Here is a 22,739-nt window from a genome sequence, read left to right as displayed (position 1 = left end):
CCCTGAATGGTGATAGTATTAGGAGGTAGGGCTTTTAGGCAATGATTAGGTCACGAGGGAGGAATCCTTATGAATGGGATTAGTGCTCTTAATAAAAGGCTCCAAAGAGATCTCTGCTTCTGCTATGTAGGGATATAATAATAAGTCTGTGACCCAGAAGTGTCACGCTGGCACCCTGAACTTGGACTTCCAGCCTCCACATCTTTGAGCAATAAAGTTCTGCTGTTTAAAAGTCACCCAGTGTATGGTGTTTTGTAATAGCAGTCTGAAAGAACTAAGACACTTAGATCTCAGCGCAGGACTGCTTTCTGAGAGAAGAGAAGGTCTGATTGTACTGCCTTATTGCTTGGGGCACTTTCTGGACCACAGTGTGGGATGAAGGATCCAAGCAGAGTGTGACCGTCTCACTGAATTGAGGAAACAAAATTTGGAATTTGGAGAGGCTAACACAACTAATTTCAGGGACAGAGTATCAGAGGAAGAATAAGTATCTGTCCTAGTAAACATTATTAAAATATTAAAATAAGACAACAAAAGTAGAACCCAACTTCGTAAAATCTGCATATTCAACACCCAACCATGTTAAATGCAAAGGAGCTGGCATAAAATCTATAACTTGGAGAGAAAAAACTGTTAATGACAACAAACGAGAGGGATGATGAAATTAACAGATAAGACTTCCAAACAGCTGTTATAAATATGCTCAGGAAGCTAAAAGAAGTTTTTCAGGTAGATACCTAGAAGAGGGATTGTTGGGTCAGATGGTAACTTTACTATAATTTTTTTTTGAAGTACAATTTCCATTTAGTTTTCCCCCAGAAAACTTTTCTTCACTCTTTAAAGATTTAGCTCCTTACTTACATGGGCTTTGGTGGAGGTCATGGGGCAGCACCCGCAGGCCTAAATCGGGGTGGGGGTGTTCGGTCCTTCCGGGCTTCACGAGAACGTTCCCGACTACTTTGCTGTGAATGGCACAGCTCACACAGTAATGCAGCTTCACATACAGCTTGGGAAGCACATAGGCGTCGAAGACACTCACTTCGGAGATGTCCCTAACGGCTGCGGCCTCTACTATGTTTCGAATGACAAACTTCTTAATGGCCTTGTCCTTGGGAATGCACCGGGCGCAGTTGGTGCAATGAATAGGCTGCACATGGCCTCGGCCTTTTTTGGCACGACTGTTATTCCTTCTTTTCTTGGTCATCTTGGAAACGAGGACCCGAGAGAGCTATTATAATTTTTTTGAAGAACTGCCATGCAGTTTTCCATTGTGGCCAAATATATGGTGACAGAAGATGATTTAACTTTGGGTGGTGGGCACACAATGCAATATACAGATCATGTATCATAGAAATCTGCAATTGAAACCTATGTAATCTTAATAACCAATGTTAACCCAATAAACTTAATAAAAAAATTAAAATAAGGATAGTTTTAGTAAGAATTTAAAAGAAGTTAAAACATGAATCTCAGAGGAGAGGTATAAAAGACATAAAGGAACCAATGAAACTTCCAGAAATGAAATATTATCTGAAAAGAAAATTCACTGAATAGGATTAAAAATAGATTAGGTACTTCAAACAAAAGGACCAGTGAATTTGAAGAGAGCAATAGAAACTGCATTATGGCTCTAGCTTGTTTGGCTCAGTGGATACAGTGTCAGTCTGCGGACTGAAGGGTCACAGGTTCGATTCTGGCCAAGAGCACATGCCCTCTCAATTGGAAGAATGCTATTGAAAGCTTGTTATGTTGTACATAAAGTAATATTATTTATAGATAAACTTGGTAAGTTAAGCATATTATAAAATCTAAAGAATCACTAACCAACCAAACAAACTAAAAACAGACTTTGTTATCTGTAGGACAATATAAAGTTTATGTAATTTGAGTTCCAGAATGAGAGGAGAGGACAACAACAAAAAAATATGAAGAAATAATGGCCATAAAATTTTCCAAATTTGATGAAAAGCATAAACTTAAAGATCTGAGAATCTTGCCCTAGCTGGTTTGGCTCAGTGAATAGAGCGTCTGCCTGGGGACCAAAGGGTCCCGGTTTTGATTCCAGTCAAGGGCAGATACCCGGGTTGTGGGCTCGATCCCCAGTAGGGGTTCTACAGGAGGCAGCCAATCTGATTCTCTCTCAACATTGATGTTTCTAGCTCTCCCTCTCCCTTCCTCTCTGAAATCAATAAATATATATATTTTTAAATCTGAGAATCTTAAATCCCAAGCAGGAGCAAATAGGCACCGAGGCACATTATCATAAAATTGCTGAAAGCCCATTTCAGAAAGAAAATCTTAAAAGTATCCAGAGAAAGATTCCTTACATACAGAAGAACAAAGATAATGACTACAGATATCTTGACTGAAACTATGCAAGTCAGAAGATAGTGATTTCTTTAAAACGCTGAAAGGCTAAAACTTGTCAACCTACCATTATATATTCAGTGAAAATGTCCTTCCGATGAAGCTTTTTTTCAGAACAACAAAAGCTGAGAGAATTTATCACCAGGGAGCTTGTGTTATAAGAAATACTAAAAGAAGTTCTTTAGGAGAAGGTAAATAAAAGTTAGGTATACCAAATGGAAACTGAGATATACATAAAGGAATGAAAACCACTGAAGAAATAGCTAATGTATGGGTAAATATAAAATATTTTTTAAAATCAGTTTTTAATTTTTATAAAATTGTTTATAACAGAAATATGAACAGTATATGCTAGGGTTTACAATGTGAAGAAAATGTATGACAATAGTAGAACAAAGGGTGGGAGGAGGGAATTGGAAGAATACTATTGAAAGCTTGTTATGTTATACATAAAGTAATACTTGTAGATAAACTTGGTAAGTTAAGCATATTATAAAATCTAGAGAATCACTAAAAATCAAATATACATAATAAGCTAGTATTTGAATTAAAATGGTTACTAAAATATTCAGTTCAAAAGAAGACAGAATAAAAGGAACAAAGAATAAATCAAACAATGAACAAGATCAGGATGGTAGATTTCAATCCTGTTGTATCGATAATTGTAAATATTCTAAACAGTCCAAATGTAGATATTGTCAGATTGGGTTTAAAAAGAAGTCAAATCAATTTATGTTTCATAAGAAATTCATTTTAAGTATTAACAACACAGCTTAAAAGTAAAACTGTAGAAATAAGTGTGCTATGTAAATTTCATAAAAAGGCTAAAGTGGTTTCAAGATAAGATTATTACCAGGGATAAACATAGACATTTCATAATGATAAAAGGACCATTTTGTCAAGAAGACTTAACAACCCTAAATGTATATACACTCGGTGTTAGAGCTTCAAAATACATAAAGCATAAATTGACAAAACTGAAAGAAGAAATAAAGTATATAAATTTACAGTATTAATTGGAGATTGCTGCATTTCTCAATTAGAAAATCAGTGAGATAGAAACATCAATGTTGAGAATCATTGATTGGCTGCCTCCTGCACGCCCCACTCTGGGGATTGAGTCGAAATGCGGCCATGTGCCCTGACTGGGAATCAAACTGTGACCTCCTGGTTCATAGGTCAACCTTCAACCACAGCCATGCTAGCTGGGCCAAAGACCTTATTTTCAAATTAGCTCAGATTCACAAGTACTGATGGTTAGGGCTTTACCATCTTTTGGGATACACAATTCAACCTTTTAATAGGTGAATTGAGGGTTATATTTCAAAGAATGTTAAAAGCCATTGTTTAGTAGTTAAACTTCCCTTTTAGACAAATGGGGAATCATGACAGCTTTTTGCACAAAGAATTCTGATTGTAATGTGAAAAGATGCCCTCCAATGTCAGGGCAAGTATAGTATGTTTGAATGCTATTGTTACAATGTAAAAATAGCCGTCACTAATTTGTGCATATTTAATTTTCAAGGGACTTTTAAGAATAGTATTATAATCTCTTTTTTAAATATGAAGAAAGTGAGGTTTAGAGGAAAAACGCAGGGTGGGGGAATAGGGAGAAATGTTGATAATTTGTTCCCAGTTAGACATGTTAAGCTTGAAGTATCAGCTGAATATTCCTGTAGTGATGTTAAGTTGGTAGTTTAAAAGTTGGGTCTGGAGTTTAGGAAATGGGTCAGAGTCTAAAGCAAATATTTAGTGATCATCAGCATAAGAGGTGCTATCCGAAACCATAAGAATGGGTAGGGGGTAGGCTTGCCTGGGATGGTAGTGTAGAGTAAAAAGAACGGAGATGCTGAAGACCGAACCTTAGCAAGTTGGCTAGGTTTGAGTCACTGGAAATGGAAGAAGTGTCAGAGGAGACGCTTAAACATAAAGTGGTTTCTAGAAAGAGAAGTGGTTCCTGAAACAACTTCATTTAAAAAGAAAGTTTTTTAAATGAGGTGATGGTCAGTGTATAGTCTGCAGAATGGCGGAGGAGAGTGAAAACTGAAATAGAATTTGATCCCTGGTGACATTTTGAGTGAATAGTTTCAATGAGGTGGTGGAATCCAGATTACAGATATATGTACAAAATGAGTCAGAGAATTAGATTGTCTTTTTTAGAGGTATATACAGGAGGAATAAGGAACAAAAATCTGGAGTTCAGGGATAAAAGGAGGGAGAGAGGGAGAGAGACATTGATGTGAGAGAGAAACATTGGTTGCCTCCCGTATGTGCCCTGACCAGAAATCAAATCCACAACCTTTTGATGTACAGAAAAAGGTTCTAACCAACTGAACTACCCTGCCAGGCTGAATTAAAAATTTTTTTGGTGCTTTTTATGCATAAATGAACAGAAACATTGAAACACTAAAACAAAGAGTCGGTCCAGAATCCTAATTGGTGGGGAAAGAGAGTATTAGCCTTCTACAGAATTCTAGTCCTCAAGTATTTCATGGTTTAGAAAATTTGACTTATTTTCTACTGGTAGAGTGGGGATGGGTAGTTCACAATATAAATTAATCTCAGATTAACCTTACTATTAAATACTAGAGGCCTGGTGCATGAAATTCATGCACGGGGGGTGGGGGGAGTGTGTGCAGCCCAGCCTTCACCCTCTCCAATCTGGGACCCCTTGGGGGATGTTTGACTGCCTGTTTAGGCCCAATCCCTCAGGCCCAATCCCTGAGGGATTGGGCCTAAACTGGCAGTCGGACATCCCTCTCACAATCCGGGACTGCTGGCTCCCAACTGCTCACCTGCCTGCCAGCCTGATCACCCCATAACCACTCCCCTGCTGGCCTGATTGATGCCTAACTGCTCCCTTGCTGGCCCAATCACCCCCAACTGTTCTCCCCTGCCGGCTCGATCATTCCCAACTGCCCTCCCCTGCTGACCTGATTTGTCCCCAACTGCCCTCCCCTGCCAGCCTGATCGCCCCAACTGCCCTACCCTGTAGGCTGGGTCACTCCAACTGCCCTCACTTGCCAGCCTGGTTGCCCCCAACTGCCCCCCCCCCCCCCCTGCCGCCAGCCTGGTCATCCCACACAGCCTGCTGTTCAGTCGTTTGGTCATCCCTCACTAACCCCTCTGCTGGCCTGCTTGCCCCACGCAGCCTGCTGTTCAGTTGTTTGGTTGTCCCTCAATAACCCCCCTGCCGGCCTTGTTGCCCCAAGCAGCCTGCTGTTTGGTTGTTAGCATCCTGGACAATGTGCATATTCCTCTATTATTAGTATAGATGCTATTCCATTTCAGAGGAAAGAAAGAAGTTTTAAGTCCCTTGGATTATATTTAAATAAAATATTCACTGCTTGTGTTAATACTACTTCAGCTGCTACTTATGATGCTGTTTTCTGAGTTTCCAATGAATGGAGACCTCATGTCATCTTCCTTCCAGTATGACCTGTCCCATGCTCCTCATTAACTCCTCTCTTCCAGCTGGGTGCTGCTACCTGCAGGCTGTGGCTACAAAGCTGAGCAAGAGGCATGATGATTCAACTGTTACTATATACAATTTGTGGGAAAGAATATTTTTTAATGGCAAAACATTGGACCTGTATTTTTCACCTTATACAGAGTAGGAAATGTAATGTTACTATTCAGCATGTACTTTTAAAAAATATGTTTTTATTGATTTCAGGGAGAGGAAGAGAGGGATAGAAACCTCAATGATGAGAGATAATCATTGACTGGCCGCCCCCTACATGGCCCCTACTGGGGATCGAGCCCACAGCCCAGGCATGTGTCTTGACCAGAAATTGAAACATGACCTACTGGTTCATGGGTCGACACTCAACCACTTAGCCCCACCAGCCGGGCCAGCATGTACTTTCTCTTTTTAATTTGCTGTATCCTTGTTTTGTAATTTATTTAAAAACTAGAGGCCTGGTGCACGAATTCATACACCAGTGGGGTCCCTTGGCCTGGCCTGTGGGATCAGGCCAAAACTGGCTCTCCAACATCCCCCAAGGGGTCCTGGATTACGAGAGGGTGCAAGCCAGGCCGAGGGACCCCACCAGTGCATGATTGGGGCCAGGGAGAGACGCGGGAGGTTGGCTAGCTGAGGAGGGACCGTGGGAGGGCTCCAGGGCATGTCTGGCCTGTCTCGCTCAGTCCTGACCAGCCAGACCCCAGCAGCAAGCTAACCTACTGGTTAGAGCATCTGCCCCCTGGTGGTCAGTGCATGTCATAGTGAGCGATTGAGTGGCCTTAGCATATCATTAGCATATTACGCTTTGATTGGTTGAACGGACAACCAGACATTTAGCGTATTAGGCTTTTATTATATAGGATTTTTTTGTGTGAAATGTTTGATACACAGTGAAGAGTGTATAAAATATAATGCTTCAGTCTAAGAATAACAAAGAATACATATTACCTGTCACTCAGGTGAAAAAATAGAAACCACTAGTATTTTAGAATACTGAGAGTGTCCCTTTCTCATATTCTACCCTGTCTGTCCCCAGAGGTGCCATTATCTTGACTTATGTAGGCCCTGGGTGGCTGGGCAGCCGCCATCTGAGGCTTGCCTGCGCCTCAGGCCGGCCCTGGGCGGTTGGGGGGCTGAAGGGTCTGGGGGACTCCGGAGGTAGGCGCCCCGGCGGGGCTGAGGGGCCTGGGCGCCGCCATCTTGTGGCTGTGGGTGCCGCCATCTTTGAGGGTGTGGCAGTCAATTAGCATATTCCTTATTGGCTGTGGGTGCCACCATCTTTGAGGGCGGGGCAGCAATTAGCATATTCCCTCCTTATTGGCTGTGGGCGCCGCCACCTTTGCGACGGCGTGAGGGTCAATTAGCATATTCCCTCTTTATTAGATAGGATTGTCTGTGTATATGTCCCTAAATGACATATTATTTACTTTGAAAAATGAATAGTGTGTACAAGCTAACTGCATTAGGGAAGGACAGCATTTCCACAGTTAGATGAAGGCTTCCAGGAAGAGGGCTGACTAGTTGGCATCAGGTTCACTGACTTTTAAGAGCTTCTACTCAGGCAATCAGTAAGTGGTGTCACAAGTTAGTTCTTGGACACACTTGGTCAGGAACCAGTGTGGGCTACAGTAGGGACCCTGTGTTAAATGTTTGTTCAGCAGGTATATGTTCCCATGGAAAGAGTGCTGCTCTTTATTTTTTATGTCTATGCTCTTTGTGGTCTTCTTTCAGCACTTAGGAGAGTATCAAAGCAGAACACACTGGGAGGTGAAAAGAGTGTTCGCAGATGATGCAGGTGGCAAGGAAAGGTGGGGTGAAGGGGCCATCAAGGCAAGCTCGCTATGAATGAAAATCTGGAATAGGCTTATCTGGACGTCCTGTGCTTAGAAACAATGTCAGTGTTTATCTTGGAGATGGCAGATTGTCGTGCTGTCTCAGGAGTCATATTGCTGCAGTCTGAACTGGTTGCCCTTTAAGTCCAGTGCACAGCTGCATGCTGGAACCTCTTTTCCCAGGCCTCCTTGAAGATCACTGTCATCCCTCTCCCAGCTTTGGTCTCCTGCATGTTCTGTATCCTAAGTCATCTTTTTTTTGTTTTATTAAATTACAAATTTACTCTTTTTTTAAATATAGAAAACACTTTCCAATTGCTTCTTGAGAAAGAATGCAGGGAAGGTAAATGTGAGCTCTCCCATGTCTGAGAGAAGGCTTTCATAAGACGGTTTGGCTGGGAGAAGAATTTAGGTTGGAAATAATTTTCCTTTATAACTTTGAAGAAATGGTTCCATTGTCATCTTCCTTCCAGTATTAGGGTTGAGAAGACTGAACTGTCTCAAGTCTGTGTGTGTGATGTGTATTTTCTTTCCAGAAGCTTGTAGAATCTTCTTTTTGCCCCCAGTATTACAATACTTCACAATGGTGTGCCTCAGTATAGGTCTCCCTTAATTTTTTTACTAATTACTTGGTAGGTCCTTTCAAATGGGCAGCTTTAGGTCCTTCAGCTCTAGAAAAATCTCTATTAATTCTTTGATTTCTTTCCAACCTCCCCTTCTCCCTCTCCATACTATTTTTTTCTGTAATTCCTGTTATTCATATATCGGCCTCCTGGACTGTCCTCTAATATTGTTCTCTTTCCTGTCCTCTTTTCTAGTGCTTTATTTTTTTTCTCTGGTTCTTGGAAGACTGCCTCAGTTTTATCTCCCAAGCCTCTGCCTTTTCATTTTGGTTATTGTGTTTTTAATTTCTAAGAACTCTTTATTTTTAAATGTTATTTATTTATTGTATTCTGTTCCTGTTTTATGGATATAATATCTGTGAGGAATATTAATATATATGTGTGTGCATGTATGTATATATTCTGTCTTAGACAACTAGTAATATTTGGCTATCTGCTCATGATTAACAGTTGAGGACTAAAATGCTGACTAGAAACGGTTTTTGGTACAGTACTGATACTAGCAAATGTGCCTAATAGACCTCAAAGGTACTCTTGTTTCTCCCTCTCCAATCTTCTGCTCCAGTGGGGTGGGCTGGTTACTAAGCATCGTGGAGAAGGGAGTGGGTCTAGGAACCAGAGTGCTTTTCAAACAGGCTTAATGGGATCTTCCTTGTTTGAGCCTCCTCCTCTTTCTCTACCACCTGCTGCTGCTGCATTTCCAGAATTAATTTGAGATTTTGCCTTCTGTGGGTCCTCCAGTATCTGTGCTGTTTCTCAGCTGGCTCTGCTTCGAGGCTGTGATTTGGCTTTCCTGGGTCCACTAAACCACTTAATAATATTCACCCATCCACTTTCAGTTACTCAAGGTTTTGTTACTCTTATCTCTTCTTCTTTGTAGTTTTTATCTCTTCTCCTTGGTTGTCTAAAAGTCTTTTACTGCTTTCATGAGAGTGAAATTATATGCATGTTTTTAATTTGCCATCTTAATTCTAAAGCCCTGATTATTTAAAATGTGTATTAGTCTAAGTTTCACCTCTTAAGACTTGGACAGATTATTAAAGTTAACCCTTTGCATCTCTTGTTTTTTTGTGTGTGTTTTTTTTACGTTCATATTTATACTACATTAAACTCATTGTGTGGGTTCCTTGAGACCCTAGGAACTCAAGGCTTTATAAGTGAATCCAGCATTTATGAATAAAAAGGTTGATTGTTTTTTAAATTTGCTCTTGTAGGAAAGTGAAAAGGTTTCTGACTATCCAGCAGTGATTGTGGAGCCAGTTCCGAGTGCCAGATTAGAGCAGGGCTATGCAGCCCAGGTTCTGGTTTATGATGATGAGACTTATATGATGCAAGATGTGGCAGAAGAACAAGAAGTTGAGACCGAGAATGTGGAAACAGGTAGACATCTCATCAAATGTTTATTATTTATAACTTTCTCATTTTGTGTCATTGTTGCTATTGCCAGATGAATAATATACCGAAACCCCTTCCTTTTAATGCTATTTAGTATAGATTGGAAAGCAGTGAAACATCTCTTGTTTAAGGAAATTTATATGGACATAAGAAGTTCTCTATTATAATTTTTTGAGGTATAGCAAAGTCTTATATCATGGACCCTAAGGACAAAATTACAGGCGCACAATAATTATTTTGATAATTTTTTTTGGAAGTGCAAAAGTTGAGTAGTTATTTACTTGTATTAGAGGTCAGTAGGCTAGTACTTGAGGGTAACTTTTTTAAAATTTAAAAATAAATAGAGTATTCTCATTCAGTAACAGATTAAGAGTTTCTTTGAATCAGTATTGATGGAGCAGTATGATTCCTTTTTTCATAGGTCAGAGTATCTTTGCAGTAATCTATCAGATTCTTCTTCCCTTTAAGTCTTAGAAATTGTGGTGTTTCAGTCTGTCTGTGGTGAGATAACTGTAAGTTTAATTGGGGGTTAGTGTGTATAATTCTTGGAGAAACCTTTTAATTTTTGCCATTGACTATAAAGAAAATAAGAGTATTTTACCAGAAGGATTGCAATGACCCTTTTATTAAAATAAACATTAAAATTTATCTTTGGCTATTAATGGTGAAAAAGAATCCTTATGCTTAGTGTACAATTCTAGTAAAAATTCGTAAGCATTTCGATAAATTCCTATAAATGTAGCAAAGTCTCATGATTAAGCATGGTGAGAATTGGACGTTTTGCCACTTGCGGAGGCCCAGGAGCACTGTGTAGCACTGCTGGCTTCTTCCAGCTGAAAGCTGTTCTTCCTCCAGCCATATTTTGAGCTGAGGGATTGGAAGCTCCCTTGCTCTTCAGAGCTTCAGAGCGATGGCAACAACAATGCCAGCAAACCCCAGGTGACTTGGTGACCAATTCATTTTCAGAACAGGTTGCCAAACGTTTTAGATGGGTGTGGTGACTGTAGTCTGTGCTGGTACTTGATTTATGATAGACTAGAGGCCCGGTGCATGAAATTCGTGCAAGGGGGTGTGTGTCCCTCAGCCCAGCCTGCATCCTCTCCAATCTGGGACCCCTACCAGGATCGGGCCTAAACGGGCAGTCAGACATCCCTCTCACAATCCAGGACTGCTGGCTCCTAACAGCTCACCTGCCTGCCTTCCTGATTGCCCCTAACTGCTTCTGCCTGCCAGCCTGATCACCCCCTAATCACTCCCCTGCCAGCCTGATTGATGCCTAACTGCTCCCCTGCCAGCATGTTTGCCCCTAACTGCCTTCCCCTGCAGGCCTGTTTGCCCCAAACTGCCCTCCCCTGCAGGCCTGGTCCCCCCAACTGCTCTCCCCTGCAGGCCTGGGTTCCCCCCAACTGCCCTTACTTGCAGGCCCAGTTGCCCCCAACTTCTCTCCTCTGTCGGCCTGGTCACCCCTAACTGCCCTCCCCTGCAGGTTTGATCGCCCCCAACTGCCTTCCCTCCAGGCCTGGTCCCTCCCAACTGCCCTCCCCTGCTGGCCATCTTGTGGAGGCCATCTTGTGTCCACATGGGGGCAGTCATCTTTGACCACATGTGGGCAGCCATCTTGTGTGTTGGAGTGATGGTCAATTTGCATATTATTCTTTTATTAGATATGATTAGATAGGAAAGAGGCCTGGTGCACGGGTGGGGGCCGGCTGGTTTGCCCTGAAGGGTGTTCTGGATCATGGTGGGGGTTCCCTTGGGGTGTGGGGCGGCCTGGGTGAGGGGCCTGTGGTGGTTTGCAGGCCGGCCATGGCCCCCAGTGACCCAAGCAGAGGCCCTGGTATCTGGGATTTATTTACCTTCTATAATTGAAACTTTGTGGCCTGGAGCAGAGCCAAGCCTCCTGCTCGCTCCGTGGCCACAGCCATTTTTGTTGGGATTTATTTATCTTCTATAATTGAAACTTTGTAGCCTTAAGCGGAGGCCAAGGCAGGCCAGGGCAGGCGGAAAGCTTGGCTTCCTCCATTGCTGGGGAAACCCAAGCCTCCTGCTCGCTCCGTGGCCGCAGCCATCTTGGTTGGGTTAATTTGCATACTTGCTCCTGATTGTCTGGTGGACGTGGCTTGTTGGTGTAGTGGAGGTACGGCCAATTTGCATATTACTCTTTTCTTAGATAGGATAATGCAAGTGGGAGGAAGATACATGTGTTTTTCTCAGAGTTTGGAGAGTTTTCCAGTCAGAAGGTAGAAGTCTAGTGGCAGAAATGAATTTTCTTCCTGAGGAAAAAAATAAGAACAGCTAACAGTATTATGCATGATGAAGTAGCTGTTGAAACTGATTTTATTATAGGAGCATAAATAAACAGAAAACTAATAGTATCAGAACAAAAAGTCTGATAGGTAAAATTGAATGAAAAAAGTAGAATTTGTGAAATTTCTGTAAAATGTTCAAAAGCATAAGGAAGGCTATGATTTTAGTAGCAAATTAGAAATTATAAAAAATGAAAACTACAGTGCCAAGTTTGCATCAGTAGAACCTTGTTTTATCACAAAATATTTATCACATTAAAATATCAGAGCACGTTGGCCAGATCTTAATTGGTTGTGCAGTTGGTGGCCAGTGCTTCATTAATTTAAATTACTTAGATAAAAACAATTTCAAATAGGAAGCAAATATAATCCACTTAAGGGATTTGATTTTCTTGGTCTTGAACTCTGAGGGTGATGATATCATTTGCAAGGCAGAGATATGAGTGATTGTGATATTGAAAAGGAGGATATACAAAGTCTGGGTAAAGTAATAGCTATTTTTATGATATTTTAAAAGTGGTTTTTGAACACTTGATGACATTTTTTTAGATTTATTTATTTTAATACTAAAAGGAAATGTTAGTAAGTAACTCACATTATTCTAAAATAGTCTAAGTGTACTGAGAAATTCATCTTAAATTTTTTTTTTTTTTTGGTTAATCTTCACCCGAGGATATTTTTTCTGTTGAATTTTAGAGAGACTGGAAGGGAGGAGAGACAGAGAGAGAGAGAGAAACATTGATGTGAGAGAGGCACATTGTCTGGTTGTCTCCCGCATGCACCCTGACTTTGGAGCCGGAGATCTAGCCTGCAATCAAGGTATGTGCCCTTGATCAGAATCGAACCCAAGACCCTTTAATCCACAGGCTGACACTCTATCCAATGAACCAAACTGGCTAGGGTTCATCTTAATTTTTAATTACATACTGGCTTGTGGATTTTTAATGAAATCTATGCTTGCTTTATTACTTCTAAAAATAAAGGTTAGTATAGTATAATTATTCTTATCTCTCTCTTTACAGAACAACACTGTAAAACTTAGAATTCAGATTGTTTTAAAAAGGCATTGCCAAATTCATACTGAAAACTGCTGACACATACATCTATAATCACAACAATTTAAAACACTTGTATTTATTCATCATAAGGCATGCAGATCATGGAGTGAGTCTATAATATACTGACTTATTTGACAATACTATATCTCATGGATTTTTAATAACTTTATAAGGATGGTTAATATATATAGATTAGTTTAGAATAGTTCATCAGAGCTTAATTTTGTTTTTATTTAAAGAATCAAATGCATTTTTAAATGAGTTAAAATTGACTAAATTTTCATTCTTCTGATAGCTGACCTCTACAATGTATACAAAATGAATGAAGGTTTTTATGATTTGTCATAATGCATGTTTCCTTTTGAGTAGTGGAGTAGGATCAGACTCATTTCTCATGGTATAAAGTTTTCACTTAAATTCCAGATACCTGTAAATTTTGGAGAAACTGAGTGGGAAGAAAAGCAAAGGAATATTTATAAAATAGTTATATCAGTTTTTATTTGGGGAATTGGTGGAAATGAGATAAATACAGAATAAGATTTCCTTTTGTACATCTAGGGAACACTTCCTGAAATGTTCCTATATTATAACTTAGGTTATATACATTTAAAAATGTTCATAATTAGCCTGGTGTGGCTCAGTGGTTGAGTGTCGGCCTATGAACGAGGAGGTCGTGGTTCAATTCCTGGTCAGGGCACATGCCCAGATTGTGGGCTCAATCCCCAGTGGAGGCAGCCAGTCAGTGATTCTCTCTCATCATTGATTTTCTCTCTCTCCCTCTCTGAAATCAATAAAAATACATAAATTTAAAAAGGTTTGTAATTATACTAATTGATTTATATGTCAATTCTCTGCATGTTTACAATAAGTTTTTCTTCTTGTATTCCTATATATCCATATGTATGTATCCACACGAGAAACAGTGTTCATGATGTCATCCAGACAGGAGTACTATAATCATATAATGATATATATTTAGCCATTTTTATTATTTTGTGAATAAAATAATTTCTAATTTTGTTAGGTGTAATTATAGACTAAAAGTCTACATTTTCCTCACAGAGTTTATATGTAATTATAATCATCTCTTAAAATTTATAGGGAAATCAAATATGTTTTGAAACTTTAAAAGTAGGCATATTTATGTAAATCTGTAAACTGCTTTTTGATGATAGCTTAGGGTTAGTAATCATAAAGAGCCTTTGAAGACTAGCAATGCAGTCTGGCTGAAGGTGGTCTTGAATGGCGGGCAGGAAATACCTTTGTCAGGGATTGCAGGCTCTACCAGTTCTGGAGGCTGTTCCTGAGACTGATGGGGTGAGTTGGGGGTGGAGAGGAATCTCTTGAATTCCATACTAAGATTGGAAAATGCAGTTTTTATGTTTACTCAAAATATATGTATATTATATGACTGTAAATTTTAAAAGGTTGTTACAGATTACTATTTTAAAAGTAATAACTTTATGCTAGTGCAATTAATAATAGATAGCTTTTTTAAATTTTTATTTATTAGTTTGAGAGAGAGAGATTTGTTGTTCCACTTATTTTTGCATTCATTGGCTGATTCTTGTATGTGCCCTGACTGGGGATTGAACCTGCAACCTTGGTGCATCAGGATGAAGCTCCTGGCCAGGGCAAACCTATCTAATAAAAGGGTAATATGCAAATTAACTGCCACTCCATCACAAAGATGGTGGCACCCATAGCCACAAGATGGAGGCGCCCAGTCCTCTCAGCCCCGCCGGAGTTCCCCAGTCCTGGGGGGGCAGGGTGGCCGGCCGCTGAGAGTGGGCAGTGTGAGTGACCTGACAGAATGCTTGCTTCGTTGCCGCGGATGTGGCCAGGCCAGGGTGCGCATGGGCCTCTGGGCCGCGGAGAGCCTCTGGGCAGCGGGCATGGAGCGGCCAGGCCCCGCAGAGAGCTACTGGTATGCAGGGCTACTAGTAATAGGTAGGTTTTGATAGAAATCTTTTAAGATTTGTCTGAGAAGATTGAGCTGTTTAGGCTCTCTGCCTCTTCATCCTGCACTTAAATTTTATTTAAATTTATGAGAATATATTAATAAGTACTTTGCATTTTTTATGTGCAAAGGCACTGTTTTCAGCGTGTTTCAGAGAAAAGTTCAATTTACAGGATTAGGGAATATTTGAGAGAAAGTGAAGAAGGAGGACACTTGGTAGGATTTGGATGGACAGATAGGAAGTAGGCGAAAGGCACTTTAGACTAAGGGAAATGTCTTTAATAAAGGGTGGAATATTAAAGTTCAAGGTTTATTTTATTTTTTTTAATCCTCACCCGAGGACATTTTCCCATTGAGTTTTATTTAGAGAGAGTGGAATAGAGAGGAAAAGACAGAAACATCTATGTGAGAGAAACATATCGATTGGTTCAACGCCTCCTGCACGCGCTTGGACCAGGGCCTGGGCCAGCGAGGAGCCTGCAACTGAGGTACATGCACTTGACTGGAATCAAACCCAGGACTCTTCAGTGCCCAGGCCGGCACTTTATCCACTGAGCCAAACTGGCTAGGGCTCAAGGTTTGTTTAGATGATACTGAGTAAATAAGACATTGACAGGAGGTTCCATTATGAGTTGTGACTAGATTGTGATTTGAACCCAAGAGTTAGTCATTAGGTGTATAAAATGCAGAAATATTTGAGAAATTTTGAGTGGTGGGAAAATGAGGCAGAAAGGCTAGCTGTTGCGTCAAGGGATAACTTGAGAAATATTAAAACAAGGTTAGAAGTAATAGGAACAGAAGGGGCATATATAGGCTATACTACTATATAAAGTCTAACAAAACATGACAGATTAAAGAGAGAGGCTTAGTTAAGATATTACTCAGTTTTTTTTTACACTAAGTGATAGTGATAGTGTCGTGTATGGTTTTGAGGAAGGCAAGATTGTTTCAGGAAACAGGTAAGTTTGGTAATAGGCGGGTTGATTTTGAGTTGAAGCAGAGCACCTACAGGGACATACTCAGGTATTTAAAGATAGGATCCTGACAAATGGATAGTCAGGGTCACATCACAAAAGAGATGGCATATTCAAATTAGGATAATTTAAGGAACATTAATTTTATTCCCCTTTATCCCTCTAATCAATCACCTTTCAAGAGCTCTGTTGACCAAACCCAGTCTGAACCCAGGGGAGTTCTGTTGATGAAATCAGCCTCCTGGGACAGACAGCAGAGTGAAGAAAGGTGGAGACTAGATCGGGAGGAGCAAGTGGAAGCCATCTAGTACAACTGAAGCTTAGTAAAGAAAGGCCAAGCAGCAACTGATTTGGGAATTATTCTCATTGAAGCCATGGAAATTAATGCAATCTCCAGGGCGAAAGGTATTTGAGAGATTTCCCCAGGGGAGAAGATATTTAAATTCTATATTGTCTCTCTATGATCGAGAACCAAGGACACAGAATTAAGGAATTAACCTTAGGGAATGTTCACATTTCAAGGAATATGAAGAAGCTAAAGAGTAGTGGAAGATATTCCTGAGCTTTTTTCTTTTTTTTTTCTTTTTAGCCTTTTAAGTAGCTCTCATCAGTAGGAAAGGGAAGAATATTAGCTGGCTTGGTTAGTCCTGGTTTAAGATTTCCACTTTATCACTTATTTGGCAGTATTTAATCTCTTCAGAGTCTATTTCACTGTCATAACATAGGACAGGACATCAGGGTTGTGAGGATTACATAAAATAAACACATAAAACATAGTGCTTATGATGTAGTAAGTGCTCCATAAGTGTTCTCTTAACTTCATTGACATCTTTTTATGTGCCTTCAAATATGGAAAAGGTCTTTTATACATTAAAACAGAGCATTTGTTTACTTCTCTGTTATGTTTTTCTCTTTCTTTTCACTTCCACTTGTTAAAAAAAAGCAAATGCTTTGTATCTCCAGTTTGTACTTTTTGCTCATCATTCCTTTCTTAAATTATTGTTTGGCAACTACATTTATCATTCTCCTGAAGCTCTTTGTTTATCAAATTTCAAAGGCCACTCCTCTGCCAAATTCAGTGACCCACAGAATCGTCCAGAAATAGCTCCTTCTTAATCTGGCCTTCTTATCTACTGAAACACTGTATTCTTGCTGTTTTTCTTACTGCCCTGGCATGGACTGAATTTATGCTTTTGAGCTTTTGGTCAAATAGTTTTCTCTCAAGAATGTGTTCAGGTATTAACCAGTCTTTAAGGCCCAACTGTGGGAAACTTTCCACAGAGATTGTGGCCTACATTAAATACTTCCTTTCCTGATCTTCTGTTAGACCATTGAGGTACGTGCCCCGTGCCCTTGACCAGAATCAAACCTTGCTACCCTTTAGTCTGCAGGCCACTGCTCTATCCACTGCGCCAAACTGGCTAGGGCTGATCATTTACTTTCTTATACTGTTCTTGTGTACATACTCCTTTTGTTTTCAAAGTGAGCGTGTAAGTCCCTTGAAGACAGAAATAATATTTTTAATTTTTTTCAAATATGGTATGTAATGTAGTGTAATTATATTATACATAGCTGTTAGGAAGTACAAACTGAAACAAATTGAGTTTTGATTTGTATTGCAGTATAAGCATGAACCATCTAGCCCAGCTGGTGTTGCTCATTGGTTGAGTGTCGACCTATGAACCAGGAGGTCATGGTTCGATTCCAGGTCAGGGCATATGCCTGGGTTTTTGGGCTAGGTCGCCAGTAGCGGTGTGCAGGAGGCAGCTGATCAATGATTCTTTCTCATCATTGATGTTTCTCTTTCTCTCTCTGAAATCAATTAAAACATATTTTAAAGAAATACCTAAGCTCTAGCTGATTTGGCTCAGTGGATAGAGCGTCGGCCTGCATACTGAAGGGTCCCAGGTTTGATTCTGGTCAAGGGAACATCCCCGGGTTTCGGACTCGATCCCCAGCAGGGGGATTGTAGGAGGTAGCCGTTCAATAATTCTCTCTCACCATCGATATTTTTATCTCTCTCTCTCTCCCCCTCTCCCTTCTCTGAAATCAATAAAAATATTTTTTTAAAAAATACGTAAAAAAAGAACCATCATTGTAAAATCTTTAATTTTTTTTGTTTATATGCTAAATATTGACTACCTTAGAGTTATTTAAAATAGAAAAATATAGATATCCAAAAAATAAATGTGGTCATCTAAAATACATCAAAACCATGTTGTCAGACTGAAATTATCATGTTAAAATCACATTAGGTTTTAATCATTCTTGCTTATACCTAAGTTTTCTTTTTTCTTACAATGAAAGCACATTGGAAAATTTGAGAAGTACATATTGCAAAGAATAAACAAACAGTGAAAATGACCCATAATCTTACCAGCGAGAGGACAGTAATTGCTGCTTTTCTACACTTCCTGCTGGCCCTTTTTCCCCCAGTGTTCTTTTAAGCATAATTACCATTATGTTGTGTAATGCAAGTACAATTACTAATCCTTACGAACAAACATTGACTGAAAGATGTCTAGTAGTTTCCCCCTCCGCCCTTCTGATCATTGGGGACAGAACTTTGGTTTTTGACCAGGTAAAATAAAGTAATTATCAAGAAAACTTAGAAAATTTCTTTTGTGATCAACAAAATTGTGTTTAGGCATTAGTTGAAAAGGCAGATGAATGATACAAGAATTTTCATGCAACTCAACATGAAAGCGGTACTTTTTAAAAAAAATAAGTGAAAGTTTAGGTAAAAATGCAGTTTAAGAAAATAAAAAGAGATTTCTCTCTTGAAAAATAAGGAGTCCAATTTCTTTCTTGAAGAATCTCAAAACTAAGTTGGCTTCATGATGAGCTGTGACAATTTTTGTCTTTGTTATATCATCAGAAATCCTCCCTGTGGCACAAAAGGACTCTTTTAATTAGAAAATATTGTTGCCACAGGGAGGTAGAAGATCGACATGAAAAACTGGGCATCTGAAAAGGAGCCCCTATCCTAGGATTACCTGAAGGGGAAACAGATTGAGCCAGAAAGAAGACAATGCTGGTAGGTTGGTTTTTAATTTATTAAGAATATTTACAATTTTACATTTAATTACAATTATTTCAACTACCTATACCATATTTTTGTTTGAAGGGTGAAAATGATTCATTCCTCCTGAAGGAAGGAGAAATAACATTATATAGTATTTTTCCTCTTAAACAGTTTGCAGGTTCCTAACATTTGTTTCTTTTATAGATAAAGGGCTTTTCATATCTTCACTTTCTTAGAAGCCACCACTTAACATCTTCAAGCCTTTTAAAATATATATATTTTTATTGATTTCAGAGAGGAAGAGAGAGGGAGAGAGAGAGAGAGAAACATCGATGAGAGAGAGAGACATCCATTGGCTGCCTCCTGCACGCCCCCTACTGGGGATTGAGCCTGCAACCCAGGCATGTGCTCTGACCAGGAATTGAACCCAGGACCTTTTGGTCCAAGGAATGGCGCTCAATCCCCTGAGCCACACCAGCCGGACTTAGAGCCTCTTTTAAAATTTTCATTTCTGCTATTTCTGCTTCTAATCTAAAATTTTCCTAATTTTTTTTGAAGCATTTTCTTCCAGTTATCTATTTTCTGGCGTTTAGCCTAATCGCTCGTTTTCTAAAAACATAAAAATGTGAATCTCAAGTTCATTTAGTTTTGATTCTAGAATTGTTTGAATTATAATTGTACTGTGATTTAGATCAGTTAGAAAGCATTATTAGAGAAAAGTTTTAATATTTTAGGAGACTTATCAGTTGTAAGATACATTCTGATTTCAGAGTTGTCAAAATGTGAAAAAATGTAAATCTTAGAATTAATGAAATATGATATGCAATTATATGAATCATGACATTTTCATTTTTTGGAAATTAGACATTAAAATATCAGGTTTATGAAAAATGGAAATGAGTTGAAGTTGCGAAAGTCTCTGTATCTTGATTAAGATCTCTAAATTCTTTTTTTAAATTAGATTTATTGAGGTAACATTGATTAATAACATAGAAGTTTCAGGTATACAATTTTATAATATATTATATTCCATTGTGTGCTCACCATTCAAAGTCTAGTCTCCTTCTGTCACCATATATTTGATCCCCTTTACTCTCTTCATCCTCCCCTCATCTAAGATCTCTAAATTCTTTACTGTCTTTTAAGAGAGGGTATTTAATTTAAAAAATTATTTAACTGTATTGTGTAAAACTGTACAAAATAACCATAGTATTAAATTATGGAGAGTATAGAAGGTAAAAAAAAAATGTAGTATAACACATTTACTTAAGTCAATAGTTTTTTCATAATTGTCACATTTTAATTGGATTTTATGATCTGAAAATAAGGTAAAATAAAGCTTCTGCTTTCTAAGCTACTATTTTAAAACAGAATCCTTCAAAGGCTCTTTAAAATAGCCAGTGATTTTTAGTGTACTTGAATATAAGTTTTACAGATTATTAACTATGTGAAGAAGAAAATAGTGGCCAACAGCAAAAAATTAACTACCCTGTTAATTAGTAAAGCACATTTGAAAAGGACTGATTTTAAATGGTATTTGTATACTTTCCAAGAAAAACTAATTTATTTTACATAAAGAGAATGATAAGTATGTCTAGGGAATAGATTATTAAAGCATGTTTGTTTGGTTTTGGAAACTAGTCAAATCTATTCCTCAGACTTAAAAAAAAACACACTAGGTAACAATTTTACTATATAACAATGTGCCTAAATAATACAGCTTTATTAATTCAGACAGAGGAGAAGACCAAAGGCCAATTATAATTTTAAAAGGGTGGCACACAAGGTTACAGGTGTTGCCAAGAAGGGATGCTCAAGGTTCTTAGATGTACAAATAAGAACTTCAAAACCTGTCTGCAGGAAATTCACACATTCATTCATCCTCTGCCAGCTCTTGCTCAGGACCTGCAGCATGTCGGGCTCAGAGCTGCGTACCTTGTGAAAACAAGATCCTGGCGTTGCCAGGCTTTCAGCTTTGTGGAGAAGGTGAACAGTGAAACAGGTTATTACAATAAACTGTGATGAGTGTTAATGATGGAATTAATGGACGGTTTAGAAGAGTATACAGCAGGGGAATGCCTCCCTGAGGGACTGACGTTAAACAGATTAGAAGGGTTTGAAGTTATTAGCGAAGCTGAGAGTAGCATGGTTGAAAGTCTCCGGGAAGGAGAACCTGGCCTGTTTGAATTGCAGAAAGGAATTGAGTGTAGCTAGAATATGGATTATGAGAAGGTAAAGAGATTAAGGTGAGGCTAAAGAGGTTAAAAAATGTTTTACTGCAGAGGGCTTGGTAAACTTTGTATCCATTTGTGGGGCCTTATCTTTAGCACAGTGGGAAGCCTTTTAAGAGTTTTTTTTTCCGCTTTTTATTTAGCCTCCATATGTTTGAATTTTTAAAAAAATATATTTTTTATTGATTTCAGAGAGGAAGGGAGAGGGAGAGAGAGATAGAAACATCAGTGATGAGAGAGAATCATTGATTGGCTGCCTCCTGCACGCCCCACACTGGGATCGAGCCCGCAACCGGGGCATGTGCCCTGACTGGGAATCAAACTGTGACCTCCTGGTTCATAGGTTGACACTCAACCACTGAGTCACACCGGCTGGGCTGTTTGAATTTTAAAGTATGTTTTTTTAATGCAAATTTAGTTGTTTCCAAAATAGAACTGTAAATGAAAAGTCAAATAAGACAAAACATCATCTAGAATAAAGTCTGAAAGCCTTAGCTCCTCATTCACTTAACTATACTTACCTTCTACTGTGTTGGCTGCCTCTACAGATTTGAGCCGTACGTGTGCTCATTGCCAGTACTAAGCCAGAGGTGGAGAGATGAGGTAGTTGCACAGCTAGCCTTTCTTTTTGGAATTAAAAGCTGGGTGTTTTGAAACAGTGCTGTTTCAGGAGAAGGAGGAATCATTGTCCCGTATGCATCCTGCATGGCCTTCTGTAAACTGGGAAAGGGGTCTGTAAGCTTTTTTTCTTTCCTTCCTTTTTCACAAAAATAAGTTTTCTTGGATTCATCACTTAGAGGAGGTCATGAACACTTTTTAACACAGGTATCAACTGTTAATTCAGTATCAGTTTTTGATCATTTTGTGTCACGGGCCTCTTTGGCCATATGGTGAGGCCTGTGGACCTTCTCCTAGAACAGTGTTTTAAAATACATAGAATACCTACAGTTACCAAGAAAGACATGTATTGAAATGCAGCTTTCAGACTGTTTTAATTGTGATATATTAATGTATATGCTTCTTGAATAATGCATTATTAAGACCTAGTGGCGGATCTAAGTTACTGCCCTTTAGTTGTTTGCCTTAATTTAACTGATTTTACAACATTCTTATGTTTGAACATATATTTCTTTATAGGCTTATTTCATATTTTATGACCTCTTTGTTCGTCTGAGATCCCCTCTATGTCTATGACAGATTTTTCTGTGACTAATGGTTCTCAAACTTGAGCATAGATCAGAATCATCTGGAACGCTTGTTAAAATACAAATCGTGAGGCCCCACCTCCCAAATCTCTGATTTGGTGGGTCCAGCATGGGACTCAAGAGTTGACATTTTCAACAAGTCCCCAGATCATGCTGATGCTGTTGGCCCAGGGTCCATACTTTGAGAAACTAGACTGTTGGGAATTGTAGCACCGAAAAAGAACTTCTGCTATTATGAAAACCCAACTAATACTGTAGATTGTTACTATGTTATGTCATAGGCATCACAAAAGATTG

The 22,739-nt window shown here is 39.1% G+C and overlaps 1 protein-coding gene and 1 pseudogene across 8 annotated transcripts in view; one reads left to right on the top strand and one right to left on the bottom strand.

The window, feature by feature from the left end:
• Positions 1-22,739, top strand: part of ELF2 (E74 like ETS transcription factor 2) — a 102,119-nt gene that overhangs the window by 35,125 nt on the left and 44,255 nt on the right. For 5 of the 7 annotated variants that reach the window (XM_080671556.1, XM_080671552.1, XM_080671553.1 and 2 more), the window contains one exon: positions 9,503-9,668. The exons of 1 other annotated variant lie outside the window; for it this stretch is intronic. In XM_080671556.1, the coding sequence (XP_080527682.1) occupies positions 9,503-9,668 (166 nt within the window). Of the gene's footprint in view, positions 1-9,502; positions 9,669-18,915; positions 19,019-22,739 lie in introns of those variants that run through there. One more of the 7 variants, XM_080671559.1, reaches the window with a different exon arrangement.
• LOC308250692 (small ribosomal subunit protein eS26-like) lies at positions 858-1,208 on the bottom strand (annotated as a pseudogene). The gene has a single exon. The product of its transcript is annotated as a small ribosomal subunit protein eS26-like (transcript).

Source organism: Plecotus auritus, assembly GCF_963455305.1.
Source record: "Plecotus auritus genome assembly, chromosome: 6".
Classification (NCBI taxonomy): domain Eukaryota; kingdom Metazoa; phylum Chordata; class Mammalia; order Chiroptera; family Vespertilionidae; genus Plecotus; species Plecotus auritus.
The sequence above is the reverse complement of the archived record's forward strand: the minus strand, read 5'-3'. Positions and strand labels throughout refer to the sequence as shown.